The following is a 20801-nucleotide window of genomic DNA, read 5'->3' as shown; positions in this document are numbered from 1 at the left end:
GAACCCATGGACATTATATATCTGGACTTTCAGAAGGCGTTTGACATGGTCCCTCACCAAAGGCTACTGAAAAAACTCCACAGTCAGGGAATTAGAGGACAGGTTCTCTCATGGATTGAGAACTGGTTGGGGGCCAGGAAGCAGAGAGTGGGTGTCAATGGGCAATTTTCACAATGGAGGGAGGTGAAAAGCGGTGTGCCCCAAGGATCTGTCCTGGGACCGGTGCTTTTCAACCTCTTCATAAATGACCTGGAGACGGGTGAGCAGTGAGGTTGCAAAGTTTGCAGACGACACCAAACTTTTCCGAGTGGTGAAGACCAGAAGTGATTGTGAGGAGCTCCAGAAGGATCTCTCCAGACTGGCAGAATGGGCAACAAAATGGCAGATGCGCTTCAATGTCAGTAAGTGTAAGGTCATGCACATTGGGGCAAAAAATCAAAACTTTAGATATAGGCTGATGGGTTCTGAGCTGTCTGTGGCAGATCAGGAGAGAGATCTTGGGGTGGTGGTGGACAGGTCAATGAAAGTGTCGACCCAATGTGCGGCGGCAGTGAAGAAGGCCAATTCTATGCTTGGGATCATTAGGAAGGGTATTGAGAACAAAACGGCTAATATTATAATGCCGTTGTACAAATCTATGGTAAGGCCACACCTGGAGTATTGTATCCAGTTCTGGTCGTTGCATCTCAAAAAAGACATAGTGGAAATGGAAAAGGTGCAAAAGAGAGCGACTAAGATGATTACGGGGCTGGGGCACCTTCCTTACGAGGAAAGTCTACGGCGTTTGGGCCTCTTCAGCCTAGAAAAGAGATGCCTGAGGGGGGACATGATTGAGACATACAAAATTATGCAGGGGATGGACAGAGTGGATAGGGAGATGCTCTTTACACTCTCATATAACACCAGAACCAGGGGACATCCACTAAAATTGAGAGTTGGGAGAGTTAGAACAGACAAGAGAAAATATTTCTTTACTCAGCATGTGGTTGGTCTGTGGAACTCCTTGCCACAGGATGTGGTGACGGCATCTGGCCTGGACACCTTTAAAAGGGGATTGGACAAGTTTCTGGAGGAAAAATCCATTACGGGGTACAAGCCGTGATGTGTATGCGCAACCTCCTGATTTTAGAAATGGGTTATGTCAGAATGCCAGATGCAAGGGAGGGCACCAGGATGAGGTCTCTTGTTATCTGGTGTGCTCCCTGGGGCATTTGGTGGGCCGCTGTGAGATGCAGGAAGCTGGACTAGATGGGCCTATGGCCTGATCCAGTGGGGCTGTTCTTATGTTCACTGTCTCTGGATGTCCAGGTGACAGCTGTGACCAACTCTGGCCATTTCTATCTTGAGCAGACCTTGCCACAGTTAGCCATACCTTGGTCACCTCTCGGTTAGACTGTTGTAATACACATGAAACAGGGTTGCCTTTGAAGATGGGTTGGAAACTTCAGTTGATTCAAAATGCATCTGCAAGGGTTCTGATGGGTGATGATCTAACCAGCATGTGACATCTCTGTTACTCCATTGATTGCCTGTCACTTTGAGTCCAATTTAAAGTATAGGTCATTACCTTTTAAATCCCAAACAGCTTCATGCCAAGGTATGTAAAGGACCATGTTCTCCTATGTGAATCTATTCACCCAACGAAATCCTTCAGGAGGACTCTCTTGTGGATACTGACTCCATCAAAAGTCAATAATTCATTGCCTTGTAAAAGAGATTTTTCAGTGGTGGTGGCCCTTGAATCATGAAATTGCTTTCTTCCTGGAAGGGCACCGAGCACCCTCTCTTCTAACCTTGTGTCACTTGTTGAAGGCATGACTCCTCTGCCAAATTTTTAAGGACTGTATAAAAGACTGTATGAAAGAGGTTAGAAAGCATGGCAAAGTTGATTGTTCCCTCTCTATTGCAATGTTTTTATTGTATTGCTGTTCTTGGGGGGGGGCACCTTAGATCTTTATGAGATGGATGCAGTTTTTTAAAATAAATGTGGACAATTTGGGAAAGTACAAGAAAAATATACATTGGTTTCAACTGCAAGCAGAGAAAACAGCAGTTTTCGTAAAGCTACTTTCAGTAGTAATACAAAGGAGTTTGTAGCACTAAGGTGCGCCATACAATGAAAATAAAAAAAGATTTTTTTAAAGGATTCTCTGCTTATATTTATTCACACGCTTTATACCTGTGCTGTTAATTGATGATGTTAAAAATCTTAACTGATCATGTAGTAATCATTTTGTTATGATGGCAGCCTAGTTGACTTTTTGGTACTAGGGTAATTGCATTCAGGACAATTGTGTCCTGATCCTGGTCAAATCATTGGCATCTCTGGCTGTTCATGGCTTTTTAAAAACTTTTTTTGGTGTGTCCCAGCTATTTGCATCCCGCCCCACTATATCCTGCTATAACTGGGCAACAATCCCCATGTTATATATTCTAAACCTTTTATCTCAGCCCTAATTCTACCTTTGCTTTGTAAACATTTTAAAAAATACATCTAATATAAATATGCATATATTGAGACACATATCCAGGATGCAGATGTCCAATACTGGGACACAGTTGTCTAGGATGCAATGTCCCTGTCACTGACTGTTTATGCTGGGAGTGTTGGTGGAAGGCAGTACTCTTACTGCTGAATAGTGATTGGCTAGCTCTCTAGAAAGGCCAGTCAGGAATGATGCTTAGTGGCTGCACTTCATGCTGGAGCATGCTGGGAAGATCTTCCCAATTAGGTGAAGGTAAAACATTCAACATGCCTAGCAGAGGAACAACCAAATAAATTTGTGCTTTGGCATGAAGTATATTGTGATATAAAAGCAGATGATGGGCTGATGGTATTGCACTTGCCAATGATTGCAGTACACACTTGTCTATATTGCCCACTAAATGAAGCAGGCATTCATTTAAAGGAGGCTTATGCAGCAGAGAGCATCGAAAACACATGTCTAATAGGTGCATTCATTTTAATAGGCTCATTCATTGAGCTGGCCTGATTAATTAGTACATGTCACCATCTGGTACTTACTGAGACTATTCATTTTTAGAATGCTAAAATTGCAGGGAATAGTGCACATCAATTAAGTTCCTTTTAACTGGATTATGTTAGTATAAAGTATTAGTGTAGGAGGTCTTCATTGTGATCCAGCCAACTCGCATTTGAAGGGGGCCTGCCAGCCTGAGATTTAGAACAAAGAAACAGTGCCTGAAATGCATAGAGGATAAGGAGACTGCATGTATTTCTTTCATTAGGCAGACTCTTAATGGCAAAAGAACAGAACATAAGAAATTTGTTAAAAGCAAGTGAAGATTTAAAACACAATGTGCATATGTGCAATGGATATAATGCAGATTCTTTTCCTAAGCTTTGCCTTGATGACTTCATTATCAAAGGACAAAGTTATAAAACATCAGCTTTCCCTTTTTCCTTGGACTCAGCTGTGTGATACTGTACATTTATTCTCTTACTTTTTTTCTGTGGGTTACACAAATATCTCTGTGGGATATGTATGCAGGGCCCAAAAATCTGAGTACAGACAGTGTCAAGCTAAAGTTTTCATAGGCATGCACTGTTTATATTTTGTACCCGAATACAATACCTTAAAGGTTTCCTATACCAAATTCAAGATCAGATTCAAGCGGATATGTGATAAGTATGCTGTATTTAATTAAGGGGTATTGCCCCCATAAGACTGAATTTGGCTGCTATATTTTTTATTGCATGTTTCTACTCTTGATGCTTATTGCTATAGCTGTTTTAACCTTCTAGCATATTATAAAAGGGAATTGTTCAAAATTGACATGTCAAGAGCAGATTCCTTTTTGTCTCTGCACAATCTTCAGGTTATCTGATTCATCTGTATCTTGCTTCAAAATATTCTTGAAGGTTGCATTGAAAACAAGGCACCTAAGGATGCTCACAGAAAGTATTCTGTCTCCCAGCTGACTCCAGTTTTGGGTCCTCCCCGTCTTCCTTTGCCATTCAGCTCAGTCTATACATTAAAAGTTGTTGAACTGCAATGTCTCAGGATAAGCTAGAGTTAAATAAAACTAGCAACAGATGGTTACATTCTTGTCCTAACTCAGTGTTTCTTAAAGTTTGTCCCCCCGCCATACCACTTTGTATGGTCCACCTATTGAAAGCACTGCCAAAAGTAACTGGCAATGATGTCAATGCCAGTTACTTCTGGATTGGGAGGCCAGATGTGACATGACAAACCCTGGCAAGAGGCTCAGTCAGGATGGGAGGGCTTTTTCAAGTGCGCAAAAAGCGCATGCTGGAGCTCTGCCCACGAAATCAAGATTCCTACCACAGTTTCTTATGTTGGATTGCTGGTCTCACTGTCAAGTGGTGGGGGTCCTGCAAGTACCACTGGTGGTACAAGTGGCAATAGCTGAGAAACGCTGTCTTAACTTCATGTATTAAGTAGTGATAACATTGTGCCATAATCTGATTAGCAGCAAGTAGTGGTACCAAAGATGCGTATGTTATAAATATGAAAACTAAATGGTACCAAAGATGCGTATGTTATAAATATGAAAACTAAATGTCAAAATAAGTACATTTAGACTCCAGAAAATACTTTAAAAGGGAAAAAATTTTACATTGTAGTACAATGGCTGCTTGAAAGCAGGAGGATAGCTGGAGTAATATTTTCTGCATTCTCTTAAATATTTCAGGAAGTGGTTTTTTTAATGCAATTTTTAAAGGAAAATAAATGGAATTGTAGCATGCTAAAGTATATTTTGTTAGGGTTGTATAAAATGAATCTGTACGAAACACTATCACTTTAATAACAGCCGAAGGCAACACTTGCATTCATAAGGTCATATAGAGGAAGCTTTCACAGTGTCTTAGAAGAGACAAGATTGTGAATTGCTGTACAATGAAACAGCAGAGCCAAGATTTTGTGAGTTAAGACATTCTTCTAGTGTTATGCCACAGCTCCATCTGGTGCTTGAGAAGAGGTAGTTGCCTGTCTTCTGTAGGCACTGTCAATATCATTTGCCATAATAAAGCAATACAGAATGTGTGTCGATTGACAGATAACTGCCCAATTTCATTACGAGTACTTACTTTATAATGTGAGTAGGTATATATGGGGGAGGGAGAGATATTTGTGAAAACAAATTTATAAATGTAGTTGTCAGTTCGCAATGAATTTGAGCACATTCCATAATAGCTGTGCACAATAAGGCAGCTGTTAAATCAAGATCAGAACAGTGTTCTTGACTAAATAGATTTCTCTATACAGCATTTTTTTTGCTCAAATGGGTATTCATTCAAACTAATTAAGAGCAAACAGACATCCAGTTTCTTGCACAATACGAGATGAATTCTAGAAGTGTTGACGTTGATATTTGTTTCTTTGAGGTTAGTCATTTCAAACACAGGTTGCAGTCAATTTTGAAGTGCTGTATTGACTATTCATTAAAGTGAAACACAACTGCCTGCTGGCTGTCTCATTTTATGCATGCTTTCTATGAGTGGCTTCTCCCTTCCGCCTCTTCCCATTCCAGCAATTTTAACTATGTGAGCAAAAACTGGAAAATAAGTTTCCAATTGTTTGATTTAAAAAAATCACATGGGTTCAAATGCTTGAGACAACACAGAACAGCCTCTTTGTTATTGCATTTGAAACAGTTGCTTGTACAAAACATTGTATCTAAATGGAACCTATATTACAGCATGGGGGGAGGGGGAAGAAAGACCAGTTACCAAAAGTAATGCTTTGATGCTATCAGCACATTGCATAAGTCAGTCTTACTGTCTTTTGGCTTACTCTAACTAGAAATAATGGTGGAATTGCTGCATGAAACTTTAACCCCACCCTCACCTGAAGTCTGTTGTCTTTCAGAGCATGCGTGGGGTTTATCTCTGCTGCAAGTTACTTGAAGGCATTTGTCTAATTTGTTTTTGACTGGAAACTAGCAAAAATGTGTTGAAGTGTTCTTAACAAGCAGCTACAGATTAGACTGAATGAGATGGGCAGCAGGATTTCGTTTCAGCAGATAGAACACATATTCCAGCCCAAAATGAGTAGTTTGGAGTAATATGATCAGTTCCTTCCCAAGTTCATCTTCCTACTGGGACTATTTATTCCCTGCTTATGTGCCATCATTGCAGTTCAACGATGCATTTCTGTACATTTTGCATTCTGTACTCCTTTCTGTACATTTTGCATTTCAAGGATTTATTTATTACATTTTTCTTCTGTCTGAAGGGAACTCACTGTGGTGAACTTGCGATCTTTGCAGTAGCCTGGTGAAGAAGGTTGTGCCGAGAAGTAAATGTTAAAATGAAAGGGTAATCAAGCATCAATCCTACTGAAGTAGATTGCGAGAAGCAACTCCTCAGTACAAGTATGCACAGACTTATGCTTCACCTATTGTTAGTTCTTGTTCTTACCCGTTTCTTTCTCTCTGTCTTTTTTAGGATGTCCCGGACTTCCTCATGCAACCAATAAGCAACATGAAAACAAATTAATGATCTTAACATGCGCTGAACAGCTCTGAGTATCAGGTGCTTAGCCCTGGGAAAATGTCTGCTTGCAATGCCTTCACTGAACATGTTTGGAAACCCGGTGAATGTAAAAATTGCTTCAAGCCAAAAAGTTTGCACCAACTGCCTCCAGCCTCTGAAAAGCCTCCAGTCTCAAATGCAAATCTGAAAGCCAATGCAAGCCACAGCAACAACCAGCGTGCTAGGAATACAGGAAATTTTCGACCTCCTGTGGCAAAAAAACCCACTATAGCTGTGAAACCTACCATGATGATGGTAGATGGGCAAGGTATATGTGGCGAGGTCATCTCACAGGAGCTTTGTGAGAACAAGCCAGTTACTGTAGGGTGGAATCAAAATAAGTCTGTCCTGAACAAAAAACCACTGAATAACAATAATGAAGAAGAAATTGAAGGTTATGGTCATGTTCATAGGCCTTATGGGAACAGTGATAGTGTAAGTAAGGCTCTGAACAACAATAATGGACTGACAGAAGTTTTGAAGGAAATTGCAGGCTTGGATACTATGTCTCCTGTAACAGGAAATGAAATTAATTCGAGAGAAGCATTCTTGGGGAGAATAAATAGTTGTTATAAAAAGTCCCTAGAAAGAAAGATCCCGCCAAGCTGCATGATGGGTGGAATAAAGGACTCACATAATAAGCATGTTGTTCTGAGTGGAAGCACTGATGTAATAAGTAACGAAGGTGGGCGTTTCTGTTATCCAGAATTCTCCAGTGGGGATGAGAGTGAGGATGAAATGTTTTTTGGAAACATGCACGAAGACCATGAGAGCTGGGATGAAAGTGATGAAGAGCTGCTAGCAATGGAAATTCGCATGAGAGGACAGCCTCGCTTTGCTAACTTTAGGGCTAATACTCTGTCACCTGTCCGATTTTGTGTTGACAAAAAATGGAACACAGTGCCTTTAAGGAACAAGTCTCTCCAGCGGTTTTGTGCAGTAGACTACGATGACAGTTATGATGAAATTTTGAATGGTTATGGAGATGACCCTGTGATCCTTTATGGGCAAGACAGCATGCAAAGCATGGTGTCATCAGATTCCACATCTCCAGATTCATCTTTGACTGAAGAATCTCGGTCTGGGACCACCAGCAGTTCTTCTCAAAGACTCTGCAATGGTGGGTTATCTCCCAGTACTCCCAAAGATATTAAATTAATTGAGGAAGGATATGAAAGTTTTGGTGATGATCAACAGTTGACGGCTGCTACTAAAAACCCTCAAAATGCTACCAAAACTTTGGAAACACACAAGGCTGTGCTTGCCCTTAGGCTGGAAGAGAAAGATGGCAAAATTGCTGTCCAAAATGATAAGCAAGAATGCAAAAGTCTTTCAGGCATTGCAGATCAAGCAGCAACTACAAATTTGGTCCCCCTAGAAGAACAAGCAAAACCATACAGAGTAGTAAATATGGAACAACCAGTATGTAAGCCATACACTATCGTGGATGTATCAGCAGCCATGACCCATGAATGTGTAGAGAATCAGGCAAGAAGCATAGATACAAAAAATCCTCATTCTAGCCCAAATTCACCTGATACTCCAAGTACAAATGCTCTGTCTCATTCTGTACCGTCTGGGCAAGTAAATGCTAATCTTAAAAAATCTAGTGCAGTCAGGTATCAGGAAGTCTGGACTTCAAGTACTAGCCCACGACAAAAGATTCCAAAAGTGGAATTAATTCCTAGCACTCCAGGGCCTTCTGTATCTTTAAGGAAAAACATCCACAAATCTGCCCCTACTTCACCTACATCAACAAATATTTCGACAAAAACAATTCCTGTTAAGTCTCCTAACTTGTCTGAAATAAAATTCAATAGTTACAATAATGCTGGCATGCCACCCTTTCCAATTATTATTCATGATGAGCCAACTTATGCTCGAAGTGCCAAAAATGCAATCAAAGTTCCTATTGTAATTAATCCAAATGCATATGACAATTTGGCTATCTACAAAAGTTTTCTAGGGACTAGTGGGGAGCTCTCTGTTAAAGATAAAACTACAAGTGTGATCAGCCACACATATGAAGAAATAGAAACAGAAAGCCAAGCAACTGAAAATGTAGCTAGCAAATCTGCTGAACTTTCCCAAGCTAAGGGAGCAGGTAGCGGCACTGAGAGAAAACTAGGTTCTGTAGCTCAGAAGGTCCAGGAGCTCAACAGCTGCCTTGGGAAAGGCCAAATTTCTCCAAAGGCTTCTGTTCACAGCTCCCCAACTAAAATTCAAAGAACTGTTCAAGAGCCTGCAGCCAAAATAGAAGAATCACAGGAGATACCTAGTGGCAGTCGGGAGAATGCCTGTATAGTGCTATCGCAGATTGTTGCTTCTATCCAGCCTCCACAGTCTCCCCCAGAAGTACCTCAGACAGGGCCGAAGTCCTGCAGTGTGGAAGAATTATATTCCTTGCCCCCTGATGCAGACATAGATAAAAGCATTCCAGCGCGACCCAAATCTCTCTTTACAACGCAGTCCAGTCCTGATGCTGAAGCAGTCAAATCTGCAGAAATATTGCACAAGGAAACCCAGTCAAAATTCCCAACCCCCCAGTCCTCAAAGCCTACGGCAGTGTCCCCAAATACCACAAGTCCTAAAACTGAGCAGCCTCCCCCATTCCCTCCTCCACGGTCCACATCTTCACCTTATCATGCCAGCAAAGTGTTGCAAAGGCATTTCAGCAATTGGACCAAACCAATGAGCCCCACTAGATCAACAGAGGCTGAATCAATATTGCATTCGGAAGGTAGACGAACTGTTGATGCAAAACCAAAGCGCTGGATATCATTTAAGAGCTTCTTTCGTCGCAGAAAGACTGAAGAGGAAGAAGACAGAGAGAGAGAAAAGGGGAAACTGGTGGGTCTTGATGGAACTGTGATTCACATGCTCCCCCCACCACCTGTTCAACGTCATAATTGGTTCAGCGAGTCAAAAACAAACTCAAATGAAAAACCTTCCATTGTATTTATGTTTAAATGTGAACAAGCAAAGATGGAGGCAAAATCAGACTGCAGTCAGACAGAGGTGGAGTCAACAATTGATGAAGCTGTGACGACAGAGGGGGGAGAAAGGGAGAAGTCGCCAGAGATTTCTGAAGGAAACCTGAAGAGTCATTCTCCTTCATCTCTGATTCCAGATGAAATTCTCAGGTAAAAGATGGTAGAATTTCTTAATTTACCCCTGTGTTGTATGCATTTCCTGTATATTTTTCTTTTTAAAGACTGCCAAATGTGTACAGGCAACCCCCTGTATCTGCCCTACCCCCCCCCCCCCCAAGTACAGAAACTGTGGATACAGGGAACCCTATATAAATAGCTGGCCCACCTCCTTTGCCCATTACCTTTTCCCTTTGAAGGGATGGAAGCACTGGTGTTTCTTGCTGAACCCATTTTTGCCCGGCCCACAAGTGTACACATTTGGTCCTTGTTGCGTATATACAACGTTGGGCAGAAATGGCTTAAACAAGGAACATTTTTGTTCAACTGAAGAATGTGACCTGCAGGCAACCAGCCTGCATATACGGGAGATTAACAGGAAGCAGGAACTGCCCTGCTAATGTTCTGTTAGTATCTTCCCTGTAGTGTGCAGGCTGATTGCCTTGTTTCCTGTTAACATTCTGTTGGTCTCTCTCTAGCATGCAGGCTGGTTACCTACACATTGCATTTTTCAGTTAAGCAAAAATGTTATTTGTTTAAGCAAGAAGCACCAGTGCTTCCATCTCTTCTAAGGGAAAACAAAGGTAATGGGCCGGGGGGGGGGGAATCCTCAGGTAGGTGAGACCTTGGATACTGGATCCGTAGACATGGGGGGGATGCCTGTACATTGTGCTAAGTTCCATGGACATCTGTCTTTACTAACATGTCATAACGTTCATCAGAGTATTTTTGTTATTAAAGCTGCAGTCATTCACACTTAACATATGTAGTTATGCAGCATACTATATATAACTATGTATTGGTTTGCTATCTAAAGCTACAGTCTTGCACCTTCCTTACATAGGGGCTCCTCACAGAACTGTAACATAACCCTATCCTCCCACGTTGCTGCTGAACCAGGTGCAGTACTAGAAAGTGAGAAAAAATAATTATGAAATCTGAGTACAGTACATAGCCACTAGTTTCCTAACTTTTATGAGCCTAGATTCCCATGTGGCCAACCTTATCCTAACTTGGTTCCAGTCAAGTGACAGTTCAGGTGGCTGGACTAGAACACAAGGTAGAAGACTGATCAATTCTTTCCCCACATTTTATACTTCTCCATACCTTATTGCAGTGATATTCACACTGGGGCATCACAACGCCCCAGCCTGAGGGACCTGGCCTCTGCCCCCTTAAGGGGTGGGGGAAAGGCAGCAATGTGATCCCAAGGATCGTGTTGCTCAGGGGGGCTGCAGGAACTGGGATGTACTCACCAGTTCCTGCAGCAGCCTTCACAGGGTGCGAGGAGCCCTGCACGAGCATCTGCAGGGCTCTCCAGCCTGCAGAAAGTGAACATGGAGCGATTGCACAGGGCTCCCTGCACCCCTAGGACACTGCTGTAGGGACTAGTGAGTACATCCCAGTCTGCGTCACTGCCTTCCCCCCCCATCCCTGCTGCCTCCCTCCCCTCCCCTGCAAGCACTTACTGTGGCTTTCAAACTCCCAGAGAGTTTGAAAACTGCAGCTTTATTGTCTTCATCCTCTTCAGTAACAGACCCTCTGAGTGCTATGGAAAGCATTCAAGAGATGTCTATTTATCTTTGTCTGCCTGGCAATACCTCTTTTCAGCTCCATTTTAGCATCCTTTCTGCCAGCTTAGCTATTCCTCCATACTTAGATCAACTAATTTGTAATCAGTTTTTATGCCAATTACAAATATTTTCTTGTGGCTTACAGGACCACAGTCACCTTGATTAAACTGAAACTTGTCACAAACATTATGCCATTGGTTGCATTCAATCTTTTCTATAATGCTGTTTCTAATTCCTACACCATATAGCAAGGGAGCATCATACCACATGTCCCCTTGCAGTCTCTAGCTGTCCGTTCTTTGTCAGCACATTTGCTACTTACAGTTGAAGCAGAAATGATGCCATGCACTGGGAGGTAGGGGTTTTGGAAAGAAGCTTGAATAAATGCTTCACAGTAAGGTATGAAGGTGTTGGGAAGCGTTATTCTGCAGTCCAGTGAGGAGTCCAGTATGCACCCTGCTGTTTGTGTATACAGGGAGCAGAGTTCATGACATAGCTTCCTTGCTTCATTGAATAAGATACCAAATGCTGGACCACTGACTTTTATCTTATATATTTTCACTAGAATACTTCATAGTAGAAGCTGAATCTTGCACAGTATGCAGAGACTTCTGTGGGTGATCTGTTCATAAAATATACTCTGTCACTCTCTGTGATCTCATTGCAAACACAAATATATACTGAACTTTGCAACTCTATGCATGTTTAATCGGATGTAAACTTTACTGTGTACAGTAGAGTTTTCTCTCAAGTATGTGTGCATAAGATTGAAGCTGTAGAATATGAAGTAATCTCTTCTTAAAAATTATGGTCCATGAAAATGTTTCCAAGGATTGAATGCTGCCACTGAAATTATATGGACAGGGTGTCCGAGTTTGCATATGATCAATTATTTTGTGTTTGTACTGCCCTTTGATATACACTGATTCCTTGGAATATTTGCTTTTTTTCATCCATTGCTAATCTAAGGATGGGAGAAGAAGGTGAATCTGTAAAATGTCTGCTATACAAGTTTATACTCTTTAACGACTTGACAGTTCTTTCATAGTTTGATTAGCATTGAGATACTGCTGCCGTCTTTTTAGTTTCTGCATCTATGTGATATATCAAATGACGTTGGCCTTCTGCTGACCAACCACCTATGTTGAATTATGTGAATTAATGCTATACATTGTGGAATGTTGAAGAAACTTAAAGCCTTTAAAGAATTGCTAAGAAACTTGAAACCATGAAGATAATGATCCATTAACCTGACACTTGTTGGAGGTTGCTAAGCACTGCAGCACTTGCTGAGAAACCAAACAGATGACCTAGAAAATAAAATAGGATTATGAACTGTCAGGTTGACAGGGGTCCTGAGTGCAGTTCTACAGGAGAAACTGAGATTTTGTGCATTTGTTTTTTATCCTGCAATGGATTCGGAAAGGTGGCACTGATAGCATGGTGCTAGAGCAATTCAAAGTTATTGTGATGACAGCTCTGGAAAGACTGCTTCCATCGTATCTGTGGCACCAGCAGAATCTGTGCTGGATTGTGGGAAAACAACATTGGTTCTAAATTATGAGCTCATCAAGTATTTTAACCGCTGTATGTTATCATTCTCTGTTTCCAGTAGAATGCACCAACTAGATACCTATTGCCAAAGATTTGGGCTGCAATCTTATTCACACATTCCTAGGAATAAACCACAATTAATATAATGGAATTTACTCCTGAGTAGACATGACTAGTATTGTGCGGTTGGTTGGTAAACTACAGTCAGTACAGTATTTGAAGTCTAATCCTCTCCATCCATAGCTGCTTTCTTTGGGCTTACTGGCCCAGCTTCTCCTAGCTTAAAAAAAATGTCCTTTGTGCTTCACATCAAGCTTTGTTTAGCAACAATAGAAATACCAACACTAAAACCAGTAAGAAACTCATTACTGGTAACTGGGACAGAGAAAGGAAAAGGTGGGAGCTGGTATTCCTGAATGTGTGTGTGCACTCCACACTTCCTTTCCTACCCGAAATGTTTGCTGCTGTGAACAACTCCTATGAGTCTGAACGGAGAACAGTGGGACCAAGGCACTGTGGTAGATGGTGTTACAGCCAGTCTGCAAGAGCCAGGTCAGGCCTGTTTAGGATCCAGGTACAATTTCTCACAGATCAATTTACCTGTTTACTGCCATTCCTCCTGCTTAGGATGGAGTAAAGAAAGCACCTCATGGATGCCACACTTCTGCTGTCCACTGAATCTGATGGAGGAGCAGGTTGTGATTCTTTCACTTTATAGGGGCATGAGTGAAGAGAAGCTGTGCCTCTTCACTTTCCAGGAGCCCTGCATATCTTTGCCATCACCATCTTCATCCTAACCATGGAGAGAAATAGCGATGTTGATCTTTTCAATTTTCTGCAGGGGATCTCTTTGTGCAAAATGAAGAGTGCCATCCTCAGATGGAGAAGGTTGTCAGTGAGCAAAGTGTCAGCTGGCCCTCATTGTGCGTGTGCTGTTTGTGATGACTCTTCACACCCCCAACTTTATTATAATTAAAGAATCTAGTAAGGATTCCTGAAAAACTACAAATGTGTTGCCATCAGGCTAAAAACCATTTTGAGAACTCCTTATCCTTTTATTCCTTCCCCTCCACGTCAAAAATGCAATTTATGGAGTGATTTTTTTAAAGCCAGTGCTTTTATTCTTCTTTGTGTTCCATAACTTTTCATAGCCAGAGTTGATTTCAGAAAATGCAGCATTTTTGGTAAATGTTTAGAATCTTCTTCCTTCCCTCTTACTATTTTTCCTTAATGAGGAGTCATTTTAATTATAGTACAAGTCTTCAGTCAATGCTAAAAAAAGGTAGAGTTCATCACCCATTTTAAGTGGTCCACCTACTTTTACTTCGCCATTGCAGACATTGGACTGTAAATGTCTGGTCTACTTCAACCTTGGCTTGGAAACCACAAATGACCTCTAGTACCAGGTTAACTTTGTTGCCTTTGATAATTATAATGTTATTTTCCCTATAAAGACGTTTCAGTGGATTCTCCTTGAAGGAAAATGGCAAAATATGTATCATGCCTTCAAGTAGAACTTTAGCTGGAAGAATAAACATCTAGGAGGGTAGAAATTTGATCACTTTGACGACCATGTGAAAAGAACCAAACACTAGTAAAGGAGCAATTTGACATCAGAACTAATTGCCTTAACATAAATGCAATAACACGAACACTGTTAGACAAAAGCTCATGGGCCCATGTGTAGATTTTGTGTAATTATTTTGCAGCTGAGTTGGACTTGATCCAAGATGTCTTCCTTCAGCAAAGTCTCTTGTTCTGTACTTGAAAACCCACAGTTCCAAGCTGCTTGCCAGATTGCCACAGAAAGTACCTGGGAACCATGGCTCTTTCAGCTTTTAATTGTTCTTGTTTTTCTGCTCTTCAGTGGTTATCACTGGATGGAAACTTCATGCAGCTTCCCTCCTGCCCCTGTTTTGTCATTCATTCATTTCTAACAGGATAGTGGCAGCACAACACCCACCCACTATCTGTGTCAGCACCACTCTTACTTGAAGAGCTCACCATTTGCTCATCATGGCAAATGTCTGAAGTCTTAAGCATCATTAAAAGTAATTCTTGCTCAGTCTGGCAACAGCAGCCATCCACCCTTTATATTTAGCTGCTTTGTTCTACTGCTAACTTTTGAATCACCTAGAGGATCTTTGTGTCTTGCTGTGACTCACACACAGATATGAGGAACATGGCCTTCATGTATCATAAAAAATGGAAATCACCAACCACAGTACACAGGTGACTCATTTTTTAACAGGTGTTTGAGCAGCGATAACATTGTTGTTCTGTTAACTGTCCCAATTAGCAGCTATGATTTATCACAAAGGACAGCAGTGTTCCTATGCACAGTTGTTCATTCTGATAGATATATTTCTTATGATCATAGCTCAGTACCTTTTTACCTTTAATTAAGGTGTTCCTTATTTTTTCTTTATTAATCGCTACATAGTCACCAGAAAATTGAAAATTCACCATTTTGGTGGTTAGACTTCTCTTGACCTGAAGCTGTCTCAGTCATGATGCTGCAGAACAGTGGTTTTTTCAGACATTGGGAGACTCTTCTGTATGACCTGGTCTGCTGAGGAACCCCTACACAACTGTAATGAAAGCCTTGAAACAGTGGCTTGCCCAAGGCCACCCAGTAAATTTCACGACTGAGGAAGAGTTTGAAGTAGGTATCCTCTGTCCAAGAACAACCTTTATCCACCATACTCCCTTTTGGTGTCCGCTTATCTTTTAGGTCTTATGGCATCAACTCTCATATTCCCACTAACATTGGTATATATTTACCACATGGTATTTGAAGCAATTTGTAGCCTTCAGAACCTTTTTACATGAATATTTGAGATTTGGCAATTGGACTAACTCTAGAAGCCTCCCCTCTGGAGATACAAATGTACAAGAGGTTTGTACTCTGCCATGCAGAGGCGATGAGAATTTGAGGTTAAGTTGTCGCTTCTCAAGTTTTTCTGGTTCCTTATCTTGCTGGAGCTATAAATTTCTTTGCAGATTATTAAAGGTGAAACTGAGTTTTATTGGAGGATTCCATCTGCGTGCCTCTTTGTCATCTCCACAAATACCAAGTGGTTTTTTCCAACCTGACAGACTTCTATAGTTTGTCAGTGACAATCTTGTGCTCCTAAGACTTGAGACATGGGCAACCTTCCTCTGATATCAGATATTTATGAACAGTGATGAACTATTTCACTGAAATGTGGGGAAAAAAATCATTTGAAGTCTTGGAATATGTATTCTATATGCAAATTTCCCCCCTAAAGCTACAAGCGACATGTGGAGAGCCTCAGAAAGCTGTTGGTGATGATGAAGGTTGGGCGAAGGTCATACTTTATCTTTCATCCTTTGTACGTCTCCATACTCCTTCCTCTTTTTTCATGGTTTGAAGACCTGGGCATGCCCCTTTCTCAGCTGCCTCTCTCACTGCTGCTATAACTCTGCCTGTGTTGTCCTCATTGTTTGTTTCTACAACTTCCTTTTCTTTTTTACAGGCACCTTTACCAATTCTTGCTGCTCTTCAATTTCAACCCAGATTTTTAACAGTCCCTTCCCCCTCTCATCCCTTCTACTACAGATAAGCTGCTGGACCTGTTTCCTGTCTACTGGCAATCTCCTGCAACTTTTTTTTTATATTGTTCCGAACCTCACAAGTTTGGCTCAGCTGTGGCTATATTTGAAAAATGCTGATGCAACGTCAAGCCGTGACTAACAAGTCTGACTTCATTCCTTAAACTGAAAAGTTTTACCCAATTGAAAGTGTAAAGAATTCCAAAGTGTTCTTTATTAGGAGTTTTTCATAACAGATGTCGCCCCATTTTAAATCTCAAACCATGTCAAATTGCTTTACATGAAACAATAAAAACAATTTTGTGCTGTTCATATGTTCTTGCCTCTGCTGCCACCATTGTGAAAGCCTGGCTATCTTGTGATTGATAAGCATTGGCTTCAGTGGATGATGGGTTGCTAGTAAAGGTAAAGGTTCCCCCCCCCCCAGCATTAAGCCTAGTCATTTCTGACTGTAGGGGTGGTTCTCATCTCCGTTTCTAAGCTGAAAAGCCAGCGTTGTGTGTAGACCGTTTCCGTGGTCGTGTGGCCGGCATGACTAAACACCTAAGTGCATGGAACGCCACCGCATTCCCCACCACGGTGGTACCTATTTATCTACTCACAATTTTACATACTTTCTAACTGCTAGGTTGGCAGGAGCTGGGACAAGCAACAGGAGCTCACCCTGCTGCGCAGATTCGAACTGCCATCCTTGCAGTCAACCTGCACTTTGACTCAGTAACCCACTGAGCCACTGTGTCTCCATTGAGCTGCTAGTCTCCCCTCTATAGCTAGTATTCCTAATGCAGGGGTGCCCAAACCCCGGCCCTGGGGCCACATGAGGCCCTCGAGGCCTCTCAATGCCTCTGGCCAATGAGCCTCTGGCCCTCCAGAGATTTGTTGGAGCCCACACTGGCCCGACACAACTGCTCTCAGCATGAGGGTGACTGTTTGACCTCTCGTGTGAGCTGTGGGATGAGGGCTCCCTCCACCGCTTGCTGTTTCACATCTGTGATGCAGCAGTGGCAGCAAAGGAAAGGCTGGCCTTGCTTTGTGCAAGGCCTTTTATAGGCCTTGAGCTATTGCAAGACCTTTATTCATTTATATAAGTTCATCCTTAATATATTTTAAATGTAAATTAATTCTTTTTTTCCACGGCCCCCGACACAGTGTCAGAGAGCTGATGTGGCCCTCCTGCCAAAAACTTTGGACACCCCTGTCCTAATGCAAGTCTCATCAGAGTAGGAGGCAGACAACCAGATCCCAGTGTTCATCTTAGATAGCTCACTAGCATCTTTGCAGTTTTCTTTCACCTTTGCCTACGTTAAATATCAAGTGTTTGATATCATTGCAGAAATAAATCTATAATATCAGGCTTTGCACCTGATATTACAGGTGCACTACCACTGAATTATGTCTCCTTCCCTAACCAGACCTATTCTCCACTTTAGCACACCCAGATTGACTTTTTTATTTTTTATTTTTTTTTTTTTTGGCTGTGTAACATCATATGGGCTGACACAGAATTTGCTACATTTGGCTAGTTTTTCAATAGTCCAGTTCATTTTCTCACCTCTGGAAACTTTGTTATCAGCTTCTTTTCTGCATTGTGATTCTACAGGGTCTGATCTGAATTTGGAGAAATGGGGTGTGTAGCTTCATATCAATTTTTAATTGAATTGCCTGGAAACTAAGAAAAGGGAACAACATTTTGTATGAAATACTGATATGTTCATTCCCCCTCTCCTCACTGCCTCAGTAGAATGATCCCATGATCACTGTGTGATGAGCAATTACCAGTCTGTATACCTGAGCGAAAAGAAAAGATGGTAAAATCTTTTGGGGGCTTTTGGAGTTGGGGGCTGTCTGACAAACTGAAGAACTCTGATCTAATTTCCTATCTATTTGCATTGTAAAAACAGATTCCTATGTAAAACTTTTCATTTTCTCCTTTGGATGATTCCTGAGGCATAAAACACAATTGCTTCTTTAAGCAATATTTTTGGTAACAGATGATCAGTTTTCTCTTTTCCCAGATATACTTTATCTGATAGATATGAGACGATTTGGCCTTCCTTTGTGTAGTAACACAGTTGAGTAACTACAGACGGATGTCTTATGATTGCTTTTTCAGAAACTCTCCCTTTTTTACAGCTTTGAGCAAGTAGACAGATGTTTCCTCCTCCTGTCAAGACTGCTATCTCATTGCAATTTTTAAATAGATTAAAATAAAAAGTGTGTTTATTAATTTATATTGTTAAAATAGATTTGCATTCTTTGTGGGCGAAAAAGATAGCCTGGAAGAGTAGTCACTTTCTCCTGTGATTTGGTAACAACCAAGTAAAACCAACTATAGCTGCCTGAACTATGCATTGTCTGCTATGGTGGGGCAAGGGTTAAGAGGGCAGGGCTTTGCTTATGCTAGGCTTTCCTAAAGTCTTTTGGCACATTCCCCAGACCATCCCCTGGAGGTAAATATCAAGGTGCAGTAGGTGATATCATTCCAGACAGAGTTCAGCCTTTGTTGCTCACAGCTTTGCACAACTTGTAGCTCACCAGACCCCCGTGGAATAAATGCTTCACCAGAGTTTCGAGACATGATTAAGAGGCTCAAGAAGGCTCTGAGAGACTTTCCTTTAATGGGGAACTGTGTGAGTGAGTATAGTGGGTGAGTTACTTTTTATTTTATTTTCCTTTTTTCTCGTTGTTGATTTACTTTGGCAGCATATTCTCAAAGTGTACCTAGAAAAGGTTCACATATGTCGGGGAGGACTAGGAATAAGTGTTTTAGTACAGAACAGAATCAATTCAAAATATTTTTCAGAGGTCCTACTATGTGACAGGAATTCTTGTTTCAAAATAATGCAGCTCTCAGAAGAGGGTTGCTTTGAAAGAACATCTATCTATTGGAGAGTTGATGAGAGAAGAGGAAAAAATTTGTTCAACACAACACAGCCTTCTTACCTTTATTTTCCAAAGTGAATTTACGACTTCTCCCTGCTTTGATTTTTGGATGTGCCTGAATGTGTGAAATGATGTAGGCTAACCCTTTAATGTATCAAATATTTTTGCACCTAACTTGTTGTTTGTGTTCTGGTGCATGTTAAAAAATAATCATCAATAATGATGGTAAAATGAGTTATTTGAACGTCACCTTTTTGTCTCTGTTGACTAACTTGGTGTGGATTATTTTTGTTGGTATTTAAAACCCAATGAGTGTGAAAATATCCGTGTGGTTTGGCATCATGTGCAAATAAAGGATATGGATAGGCTTTAATAGTGAATTGCTTAGAAATGGCATTTTATACTTTGGTCAACCACTTTTAGGCTGCAATTTTATGATAGTCTCTCATAATCAAATCTCAGCTTCCAATCAGCAAATAAGAAATCCAGTCCTTCCAATCGGCATGGCCTTCACATACACAATGCATACTAATTAAGTTCTGGTTTTGCTGCTGTACAGTTATTTGAAGCCTTTGCTATTGATGATTTGTGAATGAAGATTGCAGCCTTTGGTTGGTTGGAAAAAATGACAGTATTGTTTTGTAAAATGCATTTGGGTCTGGGTAAATCCTAAGATTTGCTATGTGAAAGTCTCTTGAAGGTCCAGTGTTCTTAATCCAGTTTTCTTTGCAAGAATCTGAAACTGTGTTTAAACATTCCTTTGGCAATGATAGGGCATATTTTATTTCACAGCAAATCCCTTTCAGGATAATAAGACATCTTAACCATCACAATTGCTTTACCCAGCTTAGAATGTTTGCTTCTCCAATATACAATACTGTTCTGAGGTTGTACTGGCTAATTCACTGTGACCGTGCGTATGGTTAAATACTGTCAACTGTGAATTAATGTAGTTTGAATTGCTAGATCCTGTATGAAAAATCAAAATGTCAATCAGCATTTTTTGGTTCCAGCATTCTTAAAGGCTGCAGTTCCCTAAGGCCCTTGCATTGATGGAGTCCTTGGTGGAACTTTGCCTTATTAGCAGAAGTCTACAAAGTGTAATGCCTCAGGTGAACTGTATCTTGTTTTTGTTTTAGTCAAGTGCCTGATAAGCCAACAGTGGAAAATTTGTCCCCTCGCATTCCAAGAACCACATTTGAAAAGCAGGACAGCAGCAGTAATGCATCAATCACTCCACTGTCCCCTCCAGAAATACCACAAGGGGAAGAAGAAAGGGAAGAACTGTCTGATTCTTCAGACGTGAGTGCCTGCAGTGCTACATATAGTAACTTAGGTAAGCACTTTGCATCACCACACAAACATAAATTAAAGTTCAATTAATGTTTCTTCAGTGTTATAGTGCTGCTTGAGCTACCATTTTCACATCGGAAACTTTCTAAATACGTGTGTAGTTTAACTTTCTTACAGAGACATGCATGCAAACTTTTGTAAACATTTAAGTCTTGTGAAGTAATATTGTTCCCTTTTCAAAACTCCCTTGTA

At 41.1% G+C, this 20801-nt stretch overlaps 1 protein-coding gene across 6 annotated transcripts in view; it reads left to right on the top strand.

Annotated features, from left to right (window-relative positions):
• PEAK1 (pseudopodium enriched atypical kinase 1) overlaps positions 1–20801 on the top strand; it is a 99476-nt gene that overhangs the window by 59516 nt on the left and 19159 nt on the right. For 4 of the 6 annotated variants that reach the window (XM_066635149.1, XM_066635150.1, XM_066635151.1 and 1 more), the window contains 3 exons: positions 6434–9663; positions 18904–19020; positions 20396–20592. In XM_066635149.1, the coding sequence (XP_066491246.1) occupies positions 6539–9663; positions 18904–19020; positions 20396–20592 (3439 nt within the window). In that variant the 5' untranslated portion in view covers positions 6434–6538. Of the gene's footprint in view, positions 1–6433; positions 9664–16380; positions 16408–18903; positions 19021–20395; positions 20593–20801 lie in introns of those variants that run through there. The other 2 variants (XM_066635153.1, XM_066635154.1) reach the window with 2 other exon arrangements.

The sequence above is a fragment of the Tiliqua scincoides genome, chromosome 8 (assembly GCF_035046505.1).
Source record: "Tiliqua scincoides isolate rTilSci1 chromosome 8, rTilSci1.hap2, whole genome shotgun sequence".
Lineage (NCBI taxonomy): Eukaryota > Metazoa > Chordata > Lepidosauria > Squamata > Scincidae > Tiliqua > Tiliqua scincoides.
This window is presented reverse-complemented; position numbering and strand designations above follow the sequence as displayed.